This window comes from Salmo trutta, chromosome 6 (genome assembly GCF_901001165.1).
Source record: "Salmo trutta chromosome 6, fSalTru1.1, whole genome shotgun sequence".
Lineage (NCBI taxonomy): Eukaryota > Metazoa > Chordata > Actinopteri > Salmoniformes > Salmonidae > Salmo > Salmo trutta.
Window position 1 is genome coordinate 12,905,483 of NC_042962.1, and position 18,738 is coordinate 12,924,220.

An 18,738-nucleotide genomic window follows, 5' to 3' on the forward strand; every position below is an offset into this window, starting at 1 on the left:
GTAAATTGAAAAAAATATGGAACTACCCAGATTCTGCCGTGAGCTGTCCGTCCGATCAAACTGAGCAACCGAAGGACCTTGGTCAGGGAGTTGACCAAGAATCCAATGACCACTCTGACAGAACTGCAGAGTTCCTTGGCTGAGAACCTGCCAGAAGGACAACAGTCTCTACAGCACTTCACCGATCTTTATGGGAGAGTGGCCACACGGAAGCCACTCCTGAGAAAAAGGCAGATGACAGCATGCCTGGACTTTGCAAAAAGGCACGTGAAAGACTGAGAGCATAAGGCAAAAGATTCTGTGGTCTAATGAGCCAAAAATGTAATTCTTTGGCTTGAATGCAAAGTGCTATGTCTGGAGAAAATTAGGCAAAACTCATCACCCGTCTAACACATTCCTATCGTGAAGCATGGTGGTGGCAGCATCATGCTATGGGGAAGCTTTTAAGCAGCAGAGACTGGGAGACTGGTAAGGATAGAGGGAACAATGAATGGAGCCAAATGCAGGCAAATCCTTGATGAGAACCTGCTTCAGAGTGCAAACAACCTTAGACTGGGGTGAAGATTTACATTCCAACAGGACAATGACCCAAAGCATACAGCCAAAGCAACGCTGGAATGGCTTCAGAATAAGAATGTTAAAGTCCTTGAGTGTCCCAGCCAAAGCCCAGACTTCAATCCTATTAAAAATCTGTGGAAAAATGTGAAGATTGCTGTTCACCACCGCTCCCCATCTAACCCATTAACAGAGTTTGAGAAAATCTGGAAGGAAGAACGGGGGAAAATCCCCAAATCCAGATGTGCAAAGCTGATACAGACATACCCAAGACGACTCAAAGCTGATACAGACATACCCAAGACAACTCAAAGCTGTAATCGCCACCAAAGGCGTATCTACAATGTATTGACTCGGTGGTGTGAATACTTACAATATGTAAATGAGATATTTCTGTATTTAATTTTCAATACATTTGCTAACATTTCTAAAAACATGTTTTCAATTTGTCATTATGGGTTATTGTGTGTAGATGGGTGATGTAATTCAGGCTGTAACACAACAAAATGCGGAATAAGTCTTGGGGTATGAACACATTCTGAAGGCACTGTATATCCACTGTATGACCAAATCAGTACTTGACTTCTCTCTAATGGGTTTGTGTTTTTCGCCCCTCTAACTCCGCCCATCCAGAGGGGTGTGTGTGTAATTACCCCCCTGACTCTCCTTCAGGACATTGGGAAATGTGTGTGTGTGTGGTGTGAGTGTGTAAGAGAGGAAAGAGAGGGGGCTGGTGTGTGTTCTCGCACGTGTGCGTGCAAGTGTTCTCTAAGAAACCTGTTAGTCCAGTCAAACTCCTCACTTTCAAAAGAAGTAGGGAGCAGCTCTCTCTCTCCTCTCTCACATCTCCCTCATTTTGTCTCGCTCTGCTTGACGTGGAACTCACGTAAGTCTGCTTTTCATTTTCTTATTCTCTCCATTTTCTAGAAGATAACTTTATCTTCATCACTAGAGAGCCATATACCACAGGGCACTGAACACACACACGCTTCATAGACTTGTATTATCTCTATACTTATTTGATTTTTATTGACGTAGTTCTGTCCTTGAGCTGTTCTTGTCTATTAATGTTCTGTATTATGTCATGTTTCATGTTTTGTGTGGACCCCAGGAAGAGTAGCTGCTGCTTTTGCAACAGCTAATGGGGATCCTAATAAAATACCAATACCAAATACTATTATTACATTTTGTATGAAAACTTGTATGGGGATTCAGTCATGTAGTCCATTCCTTAAACTAACCCTTACAATCCTGACTAGAGCAAACACCAGGGGTGTTTTCCACCCACCACGATCAATAACTGATCAGCACCTTATACAGTAAGCTACAGATGACTGCTGTTAGCTATCAAGTCAGTATGGCCATGTCAAGAGTATCTGCTTTATGAACAGGGAAACATAGAGTTATTTCTGTTAGCTATCAAGTCAGTATGGCCATGTCAAGAGTATCTGCTTTATGAACAGGGAAACAGAGTTATTTCTGTTAGCTATCAAGTCAGTATGGCCATGTCAAGAGTATCTGCTTTATGAACAGGGAAACATAGAGTTATTTCTGTTAGCTCTGGGACGTTATTGCTCTACACTAGGTCAGTGTTGGTTTTTTAAATTCTGGTATCTCCAAGGATATACCTTTTTGTTGTAACCCTTCACTACCACACCTGATTCAGCTAATCAACAAATCATCAAGCTCGTGATTAGTTGAATGTGCCCGTGTGGGGAGCTAGAACAAAAGTGTGCAACGGTGCGCGAGAGGAGGAGCAGAGAAGACAAATACTGCACCAGATGATAATGACTCCATGAGTGTGTGATTATCCTGTTTGATGTCTAACCTCACTCTAACTTTTTCCATGTGCTGCTCTGCCCTCGGTCCTGTGTTTTCTCTGCCCTGTGATCTATCTCATGTATGGTGTGTGTGTGTGTGTGTGTGTGTGCGTGTGTGTTTGTAGGTGCGTGAGAGTGTGTTTGTGTTTGTGTGTGGGTGTGTGTGTGTTTTGATGTGATTGAATAAAGATGATTTGGAACTCTTACATTACAGTGAATAGACTGTAGAATATGTAGCAGATGTGACCTACTCTCATCTCCTCTCTTCGCTTCCCTTCTCTTCTCCTATTCTCTTCTGCTCTGTCATGCTCTACACTACATCTTGAACTATCACATAAAGAAAGAGCGAGATAAGATATGATAAGGAAAGAGAGATAAGATATGATAAGGAAAGAGAGGTATAAGATATGAGGAAAGAAATAGATATGATTAAGAAAGAGAGAGATAAGATATGAGTAAAGAGAGATAAGATATGATAAGGAAAGAGAGGGGAAACACACACAGGAAGACATGGAGGGAGGGGAGAAGAAAGGAAACCTCAGCTAGATGTCTCTCTTAGCACCCCCCCCCTCCACCCCCCAATTAGGAGATCAAACTCTATTAGCCACAGCCTCCTGAACATGTCCTGTCACGTTATTGCTACCACACCGCATGTCTCTCATTAGCTCTGAATGTGTGTGTGTTTCTACACTACAAAGAGAAGAGAGACACACAGGACAACGAGAGAGAGGCTCGTGGAGGAAGATAAACCTCGAGGAAGAGACGGGGACCACAGAAGTGAAGATTGGACGGACGTGTGTGTCACTGTCTCTGGATGTGTGTTTTTGTGAGTATGTGCACGTGTGTACACGTGTGTGAGAGAGATTGACATGGCAGTGACATACACCTGGACCTGTCTCCTTCTGTGGATCAGCACCTCAACTCAGACTACAACCCCAGGTGAGACTGCCTCTGATTGGCCCAGATTGACATGGTGAGTTTAGGCGATTTGGTAACTGGTTGGTTAGAGCTGGTGGTTAGAACCCTGATCCTGTAGCAGCCAGGTCACACCAGACCAGTGCAGTATTCCAGGTCCCCAGGATGTCAGGAGATGGCCACTAGGGGCAACAGTGAGCACTTATGATCAAGTAGGTCCGCTGCTTGCTAGGGCATTATGGATGGAGATGGCGAATGGGCATACGACGCGTGCTCCAGCTTCCAAGATCCCAGGTTCAATCCCAGTGCTACTCTACCCAATCATGAGCTCCAGCTCTGAAGACCACAGGTTCAATCCCAGCGCTCGGCACACATTTTATATTTATTTTATTTTTACCCTATACCAAACCTTAAACCTTAGCTTAACCAATCGGAATGAATGCCTAAACTTAACCCTCAAAACACGATGTTCACCCCCCCACACTTTCCCTGGACAAACTTTGAATACTGAAGTCAGACCGTATCAGACCGTGTGAGATCTTGTAGCCTGGTTCCCAGATGGAACTGCTCCACCACACCTGACTTTACTAATTACCTCTCTAACTGAGATAATTAATCAATCAGCGATTGGTTCAATTTCCCCTACTTGGCCAGTTCTAAAGCAAAAAAAGGTCAACTCAAAAAGCTGAAGTACCTGCTGTTCTCCAGGAAGAAAGTTGACTAACCCTGTGTTCAATGATCAATAACGGTTAAAGGTTAAAGGTTGTGGTAAGCAGGCAGGTGAGATGACTCAAAGAGCTGAGTAAGAATTGTGACACGTAGCACATCGGGAGGTGTGTGTGTCTGATAGGAGTACGCAACATCACGCTTGGTTGCATTTAATAAAAGCCAAGAATGATCAGCGTACCATGTTTGTTTTAGTTGGTTGGAGATGTGTTCAGGTACACACACACACACACACACACACACACACACACACACACACAAAGAAAGAAAGAGGAGTCTGTTGTTTGTACAGTGAGCCACTGTGGTTTCACTCCACCACATGGTGTTTATATGAATGCAATGCAGGTTTACTTGACTGAATTCCTCTGATTGCCAATAGGCCCTAAGATGTATTGACAGGTGTGTGTGGTCTCTTTACAGATGCTCATGTGACGTGTGTGTTCTTGGAAGACTGTGTCCTGCCCTGCAGCTTCCAGCCAGACAGTGATGAGGTCATCCGCTGGCTCAAACAGGAAGTGCCTGTCCACTCCTTCCAGAGAGGAGGGGAGTGGAGTGAGCATGAGCAGTACGCTGGCCGCACCTCCCTCTTCACACACCTGGTCTCCCGTGGTAACGCATCGCTGCACCTGAGGGGGTGTGGCCCCAGGGACCGCGGCAGATACAAGTGTCACGTGCGTACCTCTGCAGGCGTGCACGAAGCCCATGTCATCGTCAGGGTGGAGGGTGAGTCAAGCTGTCAATCGAATGGTAGACACAACCACAGTGACTGTCAATGTTCTATCAATGTATGATCAGTTGGCGTGTATGTGTGTGTGTGTGTGTGTGTGTATGTAGCGCCCATCCGGGCCCTGTCTCTGGAGTTGTCCAGACTAAGTGGCTATGAAGAGGTGAAGTGTACCACTCGACACGTCTACCCCGCCCCTCACGTTGCCTGGGCAACTGACCCGCCCACCGCCCAACCACTTCGACCAATAACGCGTAAACTGGCTGACCGACAGGGGCTGTATGCGGTGGAGAGCCGGCTGAGGAGGCTGAACAGCCAATCAGAGCTCACCTACATCTGTACTGTCAACTCCTCCTATGGATCACAGACCTGGACCGCTTCACTCAGAGAAAGAGGTATTACACACTCACATACACTGTTTTGTAAAACTTTAAAAGCTTTTTGTAATATCTCTCTCTCTCTCTCTCTCTCTCTCTCTCTCTCTCTCTCTCTCTCTCTCTCTCTCTCAGAGATCAATGGAGTAGAAGGGAAGGATCTGACCATTCCTTGCCATGCCCCACACTACCAGCCTAAATCCTCCCTCTCCTGGAGTTTCACAAATCACAACGAAGAGGCCCTCATCCTCACCTACGACAGCCAATCCCAGCTCAGTTCTGCCTCAGCACCCTGGGAGGCCTGTGCAAGATTGGACGTCCTCAAAGTTCCGCTCGGTGACGGATCGCTGCAATTGGTCAACCCAGTCAGTCTGGAACACACAGGGACCTATACCTGTGTTTACTCTTCCCCCCAGAACACACACACAGAACACACCGGGGTCAACATCTCAGCTGTCACTGGTGAGAGAACACTCACACCTACACACACTAAATCAAATAAAATTGTATTTGTCACATGCGCCGAATACAACAGGTATCCTTCCCTTCTACTCCATTGATATGAGAGAGAGAGAGAGAGAGAGAGAGAGAGAGAGAGAGAGAGAGAGAGAGAGAGAGAGAGAGAGAGAGAGAGAGAGAGAGAGAGAGAGAGAGAGAGAGAGAGAGAGAGAGAGAGAGAGAGAGAGAGAGAGAGAGAGAGAGAGAGAGATACTGTGTGTCTGTTACCTGTGTGTATCAGGATAAGACCCAGATGCAGACAGCTAGAGTCACAGACATTTATTGACCCAAACAGGGGGCAGGTCAAAGGCAGGCAGAGGTCCGTAATCCAGGGCAGAGTCAATAAGGTACAGAATCAGTGTGTGTGTGTATTTTATCTGTGTGTAGGTGAGCGTATGCGAAGTCAAGAGGAGTCTCGGTGGTGGATCTTTGCCGTGGTGATAGCAGTGCTGGCTCTCGCCCTCACAGGAATTCTGGGATATCTTAAAGTCAGAGGTAAGGAGTATGGGCAGGGGGAAAGGTTTATTATTATAGTTAACCCAACATTCTGTCTATAATCACAAATGTGTAGTAATACTGAGAGAACTAAGGCTGAATGAGCTTGCAGGTAAATTATGGTTTAAATACTTCTACATTTACTCTCTGTACCTGATGTCCCTTTTCCTGTCACCAGGTAACCAGTCCAAGCCCAGAAAGAGACCAGAGGAAACCAGTGAGATGAAGCCAGTGAAAGGTAAGTCACAGTCCAGCTTTACTGTGGAGTGTATGTGTAGTATCCAGGACAGACCCTCAACTAATTGTAGTATCCAGGACAGACCCTCAACCAACTGTAGTATCCAGGACAGACCCTTAACAATAGTATCCAGGACAGGCCATCAACTAACTGTAGTATCCAGGACAGATCATCAACTAACTGTAGTATCCAGGACAGACCACAAGAAGGTGTAAGAGGATCATGAAGAACACTTGGTAGGAGTATGGTGGTCAGAACAGAGTGAATACTTAAAATCAGGAGTATTGTTATATCTAGAAGCCTGTGTAGCATAATCCAATGTACCTGTAGAGCTAGAGGAGGCATTTACACCAGGGGTTGGAACTGGTTCACAGAACCAAAAAAAGAACACAATATTTAGAGGAACAGAATCAGAACCTGTAACAAGTGATCTGTACTGTTCCGGAAGACAACTGTTATTTAAAAGCATGGGAACCGGTTAATAAAGTTTTTACATTCTGTGCATTTTTTTTTCCCAGTCCCCCCAAAAAACAAAGTGCATATACTGTACAAAGCCCTCCCTTGGTCACTCAGAAACGTATTCCAGTGTCTGCCTGCCAGATGAGTATCTTTGCCAGTGTGTGCAAGCTGTGTGTTAGCAAGCTACTCTTCTCACACTTATTTGTGAAGTAATTTCATGTTCAGCTAAATGTAAAAAAAACATATTGAAGTTTAAAAAGGAACATAAACGTAACGATGATGCTGTGAGTCGAGAAGCAGGTACAACGTTTGTTTTCTTAAACATGAAACGAGACAGTGTATGGGGCAACATAGCATGAACAATACCGACTGAGGAATGAACGAGGGACAGATAAAGGGGAGGTAATGGAGTCCAGGTGTGAATCATAATGATCAGCAGCTGTACGTAATGATGAATCCCAGGACTGGTGGTTAGTACTCCGGCGACGAACGGGAGAAACAGCAGTAGACATGACAGTACCCCCCCCCCCCCCCCCAGGTTGGTCTGGGCGGCAAAGGTGGAAGTCACAGATGATGTCCAGAATGTCCTCCACTGGAACCCGACACCGCTCCTCTGGGCCATACCCCTCCCAATCCACCAGTGACTGTAGCCGACCCCCACGACGCCGGTAGTTCAGTAGGGATCTGACAACATACGCCGGACTCCCCTCTATGTCTGGGGGGGGGGGGGGGGGGGGACGATGACAGCGTCAGCTAGTGGAACAGGAGCCACCGACATGAGAAGGGAAACATGAAGAGTGAGATAGGTTACAGCTTCCCAGTCACTTATACGTCACCTCGTTGACCCTCCGGAGAAGCTTGAATGTCCCCACAAACTGGGGGCTCAGTTTCTTGCAGGGCAGGCAGAGTGGGAGGTTCCTGGTAGAAGCCAGACGTGATCCCAGAGTGGAACACAGGGGTCTCACTGCAGTGGCAATCTGCCTGTTCCTTTTGACGGTGGACGGCGTCAAACCACTCATCAACCGCAGGAGCGTCGGTCTGGCTCGGGGTCCACAGAGCCAGAGCTGGCTGAAAAACCAGAACACACTACAAGGGGGTCAACCCAGTGGAGGAGTGATGTAGCTAGTTCTGGGCATACTCTGCCCATGGAAGGAATCATGCCCACTCACCCTGCCAGTCCTGACAGTGACTCCTCAGGAACCTCCCCAGATCCTGGTTCATCCTTTCCACCTGCCCGTTGGACTGAGGCCGGTACCCGGAATTGAGGCTGACCATGACCCCGAGCTTCTCCAGAAAGGCCCTCCATACTCATTATGTGAATTGGGGGCAACGGTCGGGGACGATGTCCTCCGGAAGGCCATAATGCCAGAAGACCTGCTGGAATAGTGCCTCAGTGACCTGGAGAGCAGTGGGGAGACCAGGAAGAGGGATTAAAACGGACTTAGAAAATCTATTGACCACCACCAAAATGGTGATGAAACCATCAGAGGAGAGATTGGTTAAAGTCAATGGATAGATGTGACCAGGGTTGCTCGGGCATGGGAAGCGGCAGGAGCTTCCCTGCTGGAGCGTTCCGGGAAGACTTGGTTTGAGCACATACGGAGCAGGAGTTGACATAGTGAGTGACGTCCTGCGCTATCGTGGGCCGCCAGTATTTCCCAGAGATGGACTGGATAGTGTGAAATACCTGGATGTGAAGCGGCGACAGCTGTGTGCGCCCAGGTCAGCAGACGGTCCCGCTCGCTAACCTGAGCGGGTTGCTGAATGGGTTGTTGTGCTGGCTTGACTGGTTAAAAAGTATCCTCCGCTAGTCGAAGCCAACGCCTCTAGGGGTTGTTCTAGACGTTGCAAACTGCGAAGTACCTCCTCATAGCCGTCCCCAGTTGTGCCAGCTGGTCATGGTGTTGACGTAGAAGATAAGCTTGTTCGTCGACCGTCAGAGACATTTGATTCTCCTGCTGCTTCCATAGTTTTGTGAGTCAGTATTCTGTAACAATGATGCTGTGAGTCGAGAAGCAGGTGAAACGTTTAATCAAACATGAAACGAGACAGCGTAACAGTGGCGATATAGTAGGAACAAAACCACCTGAGGAATGAACATAAGGGAGGGACAGATAAAGGGGAGGTAATGAGGAAGGTAATGGTGTGAATCATAATGATCTGCAGATGCGCGTAATGATGGATGCCAGGTGTGCGTAATGATGGATGCCAGGTGTGCGTAATGATGGATGCCAGGTGTGCGTAATGATGGATGCCAGGTGTGCGTAATGATGAATCCCAGGACTGGGGTTAGGGGAGGAGCAGGGGTAAATGTGACAACAAAGAAACGATATAAACCGTTAGTGTTTTAGGGTTTGAACCGGTTCAGAACTTTATTTTTTTGGTCGGAACAGTGGAACGGAACAAGAACAAAAATAATGGTTCTGTTCAGAGTGAAACGATTAGAAAATAATTTTGGTTCCAACCGAAACGTAAACATCCGTACTGCTAGACTTAGCCTTGACGGCATGTTAACTAGTGTATGATGTGTGTACTTCTGTTTGGTGAGTAATCCTCCCTCCCATATTGTCTCTTATCCCAGAAACCACTGCCAATGAGAGAGGCTTGTCTGAGAGCAGTCCCCTTACCACAGGAGAGACCTTGTCGACAAATGTCAACATCCTCACCCCCTAACATGTTCCCTCGGCCATGCCAGAGACTGCATGACCTACACAGCTGGTGGATGGAGCAGCAGTTCAATGAGTAGGTCTGCCTGAGGCCTTGGGATGAGACCTGGCAGGACTGACGTTACTCACCATCAGCTGGCCTGAAAGTGATCCACAGTTACAGCAGTGAACTGTAATATTTAGGACACATAACTGCAAGGGACTTCCTTCACTGATATTGGCCTTTTTAGAGATTGTCTGTTTTTACCTACCTGTGGTGAGCAGTATGTCAAAACTACTCCAGGAGATTTAAAAAAAAATGTTTGACAAAAATAAATCTAAGTAATGAATGTTGAAGAACTTTATATCTAGGAAATAGTTGGCAACCATATCCTTGGTGGATATCCGTGGAGAGTATGTGGAGGGGAGGCCAATTCATTGTCATGTCATTCATACAGACTTTAAAGATCTAATCGGCCAACCAGTTAAATGTTACATAGTCAGACAGATTCACTGAGCTTTTTCAGTCATTATCTGCTGGCCTTGCAGTCTATCCATGACATTTTGCTTTAGCACAGTCGCTGCTTTGTCTTGCAAACCAAGCTCAGTCACAACTTCACAGTGTTTGTCTAGAGCAGAAAGTCCCTATCTAATGTGTAAATGTTTTACAATGCAATACACTTTGCCCTACAATTATATGGCCAATAGTAAAGAAACTGAATGACAAGCACAGGTACTGTATTCTTTACAATCCATTAAGAGGGAGAGGAGTTTGTTTCCACAACGATAAACCTGTGGTCTGGTCTCTGTGGAGATGGCCTGGGTTCTGGTTTCCATGACATTAAGGGGTCTGATGTTGATGGTGATTCTGCTGTGGACTGTCACATCCACAGATGGGGAAGGTGAGTAACAACCATCAGTCTGTCTTAGTTCATCTGTCGTTACCTTCTGTCTGTCTCAAAGAATTATATTCCAAAATAACTCCAATAGATGTAGGATCTTAATTTGATCACTCTTTTGTTGCTGTGAATTTTCTTGCACAGTAGGAAATGCAAAGCTTTAGTGTACTCAATTTCAAAAATGGCTTAACTATAATCCACATAATAATTCACATTTCCTGTTGCTGCAGGATTATTTTTACTGATGTAGCAAACTGGCTGTGTAGATCCTACATCTGTAGTCCTAGGTCAGTTTGAAAGTAAGTGTTGAGCTAGCAGGACTGACAGGGTTTTACTGATATAAACCCACTGGAATCACCTCATGAGTTTAACTGAAAAATAAACAAGCTTCTCTGAAACATGAATGACTTAATTCAAGAGCAGACTTCTCCTGTTGTGCGTAGTGATCTTTGGCCACTTCCACCCTAAAGCAAAGTGTTATACAAATGAAAGGTCATGTGATTGACAATGAGGTCTAATCAACGTCTCTCTGTGATTGTTTGAACAACTTCAAAGTAGGAATCAGTGATTCAACAACAGACAAGACAGGCTAAGATGGTTTATCAATGTAAATGATTACTGAATGGGTATGTGGTGTTATTAGAGGCATGAAGGAAGTGTAGTCATTCAGGTCTGACTGGAGTCTTTACTTTAGATTGTGATTTTAGTTAGAGGTTAGGTGCTGTGGGTGTGGAGGGGGGCTGGTGGAGGACCGAGGAAGACCACAATGACAGATTAGACTCAGGTTAATATTAACAATAAGAACAGCTTAATAACACTCTGATATAAATAAAGGGCCTACTCACTTTACCAAGGTATCTGACTATTGGGGAGTATAGGAGTCTGTATATGAATCCCTTCATGTCCAGATGCTAATTTAATGTGTGTGTTTATTCACTTGCAGACGTCCATGTAACCTGTGTGTTCTCAGAGGATTGTGTCCTGCCCTGCAGCTTCCAGCCTGACAGTGAGGAAGTCATCCACTGGCTGAAACCAGAAGACAAGGACCTGACCGTCCACTCCTACTACTACAGTACAGATCAGCTCAAACAGCAGAGCCAGCCTTACAGAGGGAGAACAGCCCTGTTCAATGACCAGATCCCCAAAGGAAACGCTTCACTACTGCTGAGAGGGATCACACTCCAGGACCAGGGCAGATACAAGTGTTACACCAGCACTATTAAAGACAACAAGGAGTCCTTCGTTAACAGAGCAGTGGAGGGTACGGAATGTCTGTCTGTCTGTCTATGATGATCACTTCATGGCTGCTCCATGTGTAATGTCTACTTTGTTGCAGCTCCAGTCCGCTTGGTGGACATACAGTTATCAGATGACATCATCACGTGCAGTTCTACAGGCATCTACCCCGAGCATAAACTCACCTGGTCCACTGACCCCCCCTCTGACCTTTCATTTGACCCTGGAACCATCCAGAACTCCACCAGCATCAAGGTGGATGACCGGGGCCTCTATGACATCACCAGCACAAAACAGTTTAGCAGAGACCGAACCAACATCTGTACCGTGACCTCTGGGACAGTAGAAAGGACAACAACCCTGAAACAGCAAGGTAAACAATTGATCAACCTATTAATCAAAAAACTCATAAATCAATGAGTAAATTATATTTATCTGTATGCAAACTGTACAAAAACAAGACGTCAAACCAAGCTATAAAGGCTATTTCTCATGACATAATTTCAGATCCGGTCCAGACTTCTCCAAGCAGTGAGTTGTCCATCCTCTGCAGTGTCTCTGTCTGACCTCCTGACCTTTGACCTCACCTGGAGGTTCAACCAGATAGTCACCATCCTCACCTCCAGCTACACCAATGGCACACCTCAGATGCAGGTTGATGACCAGTGGAAGGAGCAGGTTCGGAGTTTGTCTGACTCTGGCAGCCTTCAGCTCCACAAGTTAACCATGGTCCACCAGGGGACCTACAGCTGTGAACTCTCTACTGCCAGAGACACACACCTGATCCTCACCTACCTGCAGATCACACCTGATAAACTATCTGATGGTACAAAGTTTACTTTTACCGTTTCCCCTCACTGTAAGTCACAGGATCACATTAAACAATACAACTGATACTCTGTATTTTCTCCTTCAGTTTCAGATGGACTGAGTCCAGGTTCAATCACTGGTATAATAATAGCAGCAGCAGCAGTGATTATAGCAGCAGGGATATGTATCAGGCTGAAAGGTAGGTTATGACATAATCTGTTGAACCATTTAACACAACCACCTCCTGATGAACAGAGAGGAGGGTTATATTGGTGGCTTTTAATGAACAGCTTTGAGTTTCTGCAATTTTACTGTCTCCCATCTCGTAGCATTCTGCCCCAATGCAGAAGCAACACGGTCATCTGAAGAGGGAGAGTCACTCTCTGCCACATGTAGACGTCCATGGAATATTCATGTCCTTATGGTTACATTTATTTATTCATACTAGCTGTTTGTGTGTCTGAATCCTGCTAACTCACCCTAAACTCACCTATCCCCCTCCAGCAAATACAAATGGTCCAAAGGAAAATGGTCAGAGTGTAAAACCACTTCAGAATGGAGAAGAAACTGAGGAAGACATAGAAAGACTAGAACAAGGTCAAGGAGAAGAGGGGTCAGCCACATCAACCATACTAATGCCTTGAATCAACATTAAGAAAATGTTCCATTAAAACACAAAACATTAGTAACATTCAGAGAACTAACCAATGTTTTGAATCTCACTGACATCATGCCACAAAAAATGTATGTGTTTGCATGATTAATGCGTAAGCAAATTCATTTCTATGTCTACTATCCAACAAGTGGTCTTGACTGGCTGTAGAATGGCCTTTAGACAGTAGGATTGGGTGTAGTGTGTGTGTGTGTGTGCGCGCATGTCACATATTGTCTGTGTGTATCAGATGTAATGTATGTTTTCCTCCAACACTAAACCAATAGGTGATATATAACACCATGTTTCAGGTTAATGAATGTAATGAAGACATCCAGCCCCTAAATAAAGGAGGGGAGTTAAATGAAATGAGATGAAATGTGTCCAGGAGAGACTGTTACAGGGAGTACTTGTTAGTGGGACAAGATCTCCATCTACTGGCCTTCATGTGTATTACATCTTAAACTGGTTGTTTGGATCCTGGATGTAGATTCAACAAGCAGCGTTCAGTGCTGTATGATCGTACTAGATTCTACACAGTGCAATAAGACAGGGAGGAGTTTGTATCCACGACGATAACCCTGGTTTCCGTGGAGATGTCCAGAGTTCAGGTTCTCATGACATGAAGGGGTCTGGTGTCGGTAGTGATTCTGCTATGGACTGCCACACCCATGGAGGGGGGAGGTGAGCAACAGCCATCATTACAGTCGGTCTTAGTTTACCTGTCTTTACCCTCTGTCTCTGTCTCAAACTCAATTCCATAGTGATCTCTAGCCACTGGCGTAACAGTTTCTCTGGGCCCCACCAAGTAGACCACCGGTCGCTGTCCATAGTGCTGAAATCGCAACGTCTATGCAGCTGCATGTCTATCGAATCGATGATAAGCTTTCTAATGTGCCAGGGCATGGCTTTGCTTTTGCTAATGGGTAAATGTTTATTGGTAGGCATTTTTGGTCGTCACTTTCTCAGGTCTAACATTTCACGAAGCTATAGGGCCTACAAGGTCTCTCAATACTGCCATTTTTAGACTGCTGGCTGGTGGCAATAATGTAATTAAACTGGAAGAAATTTATTGTATATTTTACAGTAAATTACTGGGAATTAAGTTACCAACAAAGTACTGTGAATTTAGAGTATTTTATTGGCACTTAATTGCCAGTATATTACTGTAAATGAGGCACCAGTAACGTATTGTAAATATTACAGTACCGTATATGAACAACAGTAACTCACTGTAAATCAACATTACAGTACCTTGAAACTTAATTTCCAGAAAATTAATCTAAATGATATTCCAACACCTGTTGTAAGTTGAGTAAAATACATAATATTAATGTGTGGATGCGTTTGAGCCCGTGTGGCTCAGTTGGTACAGCATGGTGTTTGCAACACCAGGGTTGTGGGTTCGATTCCCACAGGGGACCAGTACGGGAATAAAAAATGTATGAAATGAAATGTATGCATTCACTACTGTAAGTCGCTCTGGATAAGAGCGTCTGCTAAATGACTAAAATGTAATGTAAATGTAAATTGCTATAACCATTCAAATGAAACAACTTTGTGTTCAGCAATAGAAGACAAGAAACGTAAGTACTGTTGAGTTAAGTTTAAGCGAACAGCAACGACAGGTTTCCACTTTAATGTACTTAGGTCTACATGTACAATAATAAACTGTAGTACAATACGTCTCCACTATCACAGTGACAATTAAATGTCCACCTAGAGGTAGACTGGGATAAACGGGGGACGTAAGCACCATTCGAAGGTTCTTCAAAATAGCCACCCTTTGCCTTGATGACAGCGTTGCACACTCTTGGCATTCTTTCAACCAGCTTCATGAGGTAGTCACCTTGAATACATTTCAGTTAACAGGTGTGCCTTGTTAAAAGCACATTTGTGGAATTTCTTTCCTTCTTGATGCGTTTGAGCCAATCAGTTGTGTTGTGACAAGGTATGGGTGGTATACAGAAGATAGCCCTATTTGGGGGTGCTTTGCTGGTGACACTGTCAGTGATTTATTTCGAATTCAAGATACACTTTACCAGCATGGCTACCACAGCATTCTGCGGAGATACACCATCCAATCTGGTTTGGGCTTAGTGGGACTATCATTTGTTTTTCAACAGGAAGAAGAAAGAGAGGAAGACATAGAAAGACAACAAGAACAAGGTCAAGGAGAAGAGGGGTCAGCCACAGCAGACATACTAGTGCCTCAGACAGAAGGAGAGAACATTGATCTTGGGTAAGACAAAAATGACATTCTAGAACTCTCTCTGGTGGGTAAGCAGAGTCCAAAGTCAAGAAGAATGTGAGAAGAAATGTGTCAGTGTTCTACAGGATGGGGTCATGGTCTCTCTTAGAAAGAGACAATGGCTATTATTGATTAGCCAATACAATGATGACCAAACCACTACGGGTTTAGACCCTAGGCACTTGAGACCTGAAATAATTCAGTAACTATAACTATAAACAATTATTAAAATGACACCTACAGAAGACAAGGTGAAGCTATAATCATACTCCTTTAGGATCCATATGGAGTGGCAAGCAGGGGTTGTTTCTGGACCAGCCTCATCTTTGACTTTAAAAAGAAGAATATGAGAAGAAATGTGTCAGTGTTCTATGGGATGGTCTCATTCAACTTCATTGTGTCTTGGATAAGCCTGTCAGCTTTTACACACACTGAATGGACAGGACAGGACCTGTTTCATTATCACAAGTAACTGGCATGTTAATCAATCAATTACAATACATTATTAAGTTGATTGATTGTGGGACATGGTTTTTTAAGTTTTAGTTACATTTATTGTGTGTGTATGCATGCATTTTGCTATGGGATGAGGAACTAGCTACACTGTGATAAAGTTTATTTACTGTAGCATCACACCCTCACCTTGATGAATGCAGGTGATCTTTACCTGTATGTAACATGATCCCTCTGGAAGTCCCAGACAGTCTCTCTCTGAAGAGAGAGGAGCTATAGTAGCAGAACAATAAGTTACCTGAAACAGAATGGGAAGCTATGATGATAACAACCATAGTCAGCCTCGATTGAGCCATTTAACACACCATAATGTTCTGTATTTAGAATGATATTGGCTATTGGTTTTGATTGGGTTATACAGAGATAAAGTCACCAGCAACTGAATGTGAGATAACTGCCTCCACCACAGGTACTGTAGGACTGTTGTCTGTATCCAGTGATCTAACTCTGTTTAGGAGATTAAATGAAACCGACTTATCCACCTATCTTTCTCTGCGCAGCTAATGAAAACGGTCCATTTGGAAAACTACTTCTGAATGGGGGACAAAAAGGGGGAGATATTGACGAACAACAAGGAGAAGAGCTAACGTAGCAGCAATACTGTTGCACTGCCTCATGAATCAAGGTTGACCTAGAGGTGAAAATGGACCTTATTCACAGTGGACATTCAAACGTATAGCAGCAGACTAATATATGTTTCCTATGCTGACCAACAGAGACTTAAAACCAACAGAAGATTCACCTAGGCTGTGTCAAATAACACTGATTGGTTTCTTAACTTTGGTTAATTATATTGGTTTCTTTACTTTGGTTAATTATATTATTTTCTGTGAATTTAAAGGCTGTCCTATTGTCCTAATGAGAAAAGATTCATACAAGCCTTATTATTCCACATAATACCTGCTCAACTCCAACCTCTGTTTTCCACCTCTTAACATTTGGATCAGTGAGTAGATCTAGTGAATACCGCCTGGTCTCCAAGGATACACTGCATCAGTGTCTGAAAGCTGTCTGGTGCATTACAGAGCCTGCATGGTATTCATGGCAACTGTCCACAGGTGAATGCAACCTTCTCCTGATCTCTTGGTTCCACATCAACCTGCCAGTTACCAGAAGACACTGGTCTAATACCGTGTGTCCTGCTTGAGACTGGCCAGTGACTCCTGGATTCTGGGAGGGGGCTTGCAACCTTGCAGGACCATGTGCTGAACTTGTGTTCATGTTGGTGAAAGATAAATGTCCCTCTGGAGATTCTGAGGTCAGTTTTGTATTCTCATTCAGGGTTTAGTATAAGACTTTAGGAAGGGAAATCTGATCGTAGATCTGTGCCTAAGGGCAACTCCTACTCAGAGATGGATCAGGTCAAAGACAGCCAAACATTGCCATCTAGTGGCCTTACAGCCTCGGATTCATATGTCTTTTCCTGACTGAACGCAGATACAATAGGGTCTAGGCCATGAGTTCCCAAACGTTTTCTCATTCTGATAACTGAAAATTCTCACGACCCCAACCATGTAATTAAAAAAATATGTAATTAACAGAAAATGTAAACTTTTTTATTTGGGGCTATGGCAGTCAATTGAAGAACATTGTAACAGTATTTCTAGTTGGGGCTATGGCAGTCAATTGAAGAACATTGTAACAGTATTTCTAGTTATCTTCTTAACTCACCATCACATAATTGTAATGTGGGACTATGACAGTCAATTGCAAAGTAGTCTGACACAATGTTTCTTATCTCACCACCACTAATGAGTTGGGTGTGCTTGATGCATGTTGTGTCGGAGATTCTCAAAGTCAGGGTGCGTGGTCGACATTGAGCACCTCATCTCTGCTGTCACATCCAACCTCGATCGATATTTGGTTTTAATGCAGACGAGAACACTGATGGTGCTTTCAAGACTACTGGGAACTCAGAAAAATCATGACGTCAGTGATCATCAGGTTGGAAAGTCGGAGCTCTAGAAACAGGCCTGAGTTCCCGAGTTGGAATTCTGAGTCAAAACTATTTATTTTCCCATTTGCTTTGAACGCACTGAAGTCGGAAGCCAGCGATTTCCGAGTTCCCAGTTCCCAGTTAATTAAGACGCGGCATTAATGTTCAGAGGGAGACAGCAGTGTACTGAGTCAGGAACCAAAACTCCTCCGTAATGACACGTGAACGCATTCAGTCACATGACAGCTTGATCAGCTGTTCGATTTCACTTTTCACTTCACCTCACATAATAAAGCAACTCATTTGCATAACATTGTGTAATAGGCTGAGAGACTTTCGATCGTGTAAAACATTACAATAGCATCTCACGGCGTATAGCGAACACAAGTCAATGCATGTGCATCTCGGCCAAAGTCCATTTGGAGAGCATAAGCTCTGGAGTCGTTCAGTCAGTTCCTCTTGATTACAAGCAATAGCATGAATTATTTGTTTAACAGTGTTATCTGACAAAGGTATTGATGTGAGTTTCTGTGCCTCTGTCTCCCCACACATTGTTTTCACCATATCAATTGCTGCCGGTAATATCAAAGTCTCTGTAATAGTGTGTGGTTTCATAGCGTAGCAGGCCTTACCATTCACCGTAGGAATGATTCAAGTGCAACAGTCAAGAGCAAACTTTTCCCATGATCTAAGGACGCTCTCTCGTTGAATTCTATCGTTTATATTTCAATAACTCTCATTTAGATTTTGAAGGTTAACCACTTTACAATGATGTTGACATACAAAGAAGATATATACAAAAATATGTATTATAATTATTTTGTTCAGGATTTTAAAACATTCTCCCACGACCCCATTTTCATATCAGGCGACCCCACATGGGGTCAAAACCCCTAGTTTGGGAGCCGCCGGTCTAAGCAAATCTCTGTTTTTTAGATACACAACAGTGAGTCAGTTTTAAATAATTAATACAATCACAAGTATATATGTAC

General features: G+C 44.2%; 1 protein-coding gene and 1 long non-coding RNA gene across 2 annotated transcripts; both read left to right on the plus strand.

Moving 5' to 3' along the window:
- Positions 1-1,349: 1,349 nt before the first annotated feature.
- On the plus strand, positions 1,350-9,803 carry hhla2b.1 (HERV-H LTR-associating 2b, tandem duplicate 1). Its single transcript, XM_029755286.1, has 8 exons — positions 1,350-1,441; positions 3,074-3,314; positions 4,437-4,739; positions 4,851-5,135; positions 5,250-5,576; positions 6,000-6,107; positions 6,286-6,345; positions 9,386-9,803. Exons 2-8 carry the CDS (start codon positions 3,245-3,247, stop codon positions 9,475-9,477), a joined length of 1,245 nt encoding a protein of 414 aa, XP_029611146.1. The 5' UTR covers positions 1,350-1,441; positions 3,074-3,244; the 3' UTR covers positions 9,478-9,803.
- Positions 9,804-15,125: 5,322 nt separating this feature from the next.
- Positions 15,126-16,677, plus strand: LOC115195444 (uncharacterized). Its single transcript, XR_003878695.1, has 2 exons — positions 15,126-15,288; positions 16,311-16,677. It is a non-coding gene; the product is annotated as an uncharacterized LOC115195444 (long non-coding RNA).
- Positions 16,678-18,738: the final 2,061 nt, after the last annotated feature.

Coding starts and splice junctions, on each gene's coding strand:
- hhla2b.1 (XM_029755286.1), top strand. CDS start 3,245: ATGGCAGTGACATACACCTGGACCTGTCTCCTTCTGTGGATCAGCACC. Junction 3,315..4,436: donor AACTCAGACTACAACCCCAG/GTGAGACTGCCT, acceptor GTCTCTTTACAG/ATGCTCATGTGACGTGTGTG. Junction 6,346..9,385: donor TGAGATGAAGCCAGTGAAAG/GTAAGTCACAGT, acceptor CTCTTATCCCAG/AAACCACTGCCAATGAGAGA.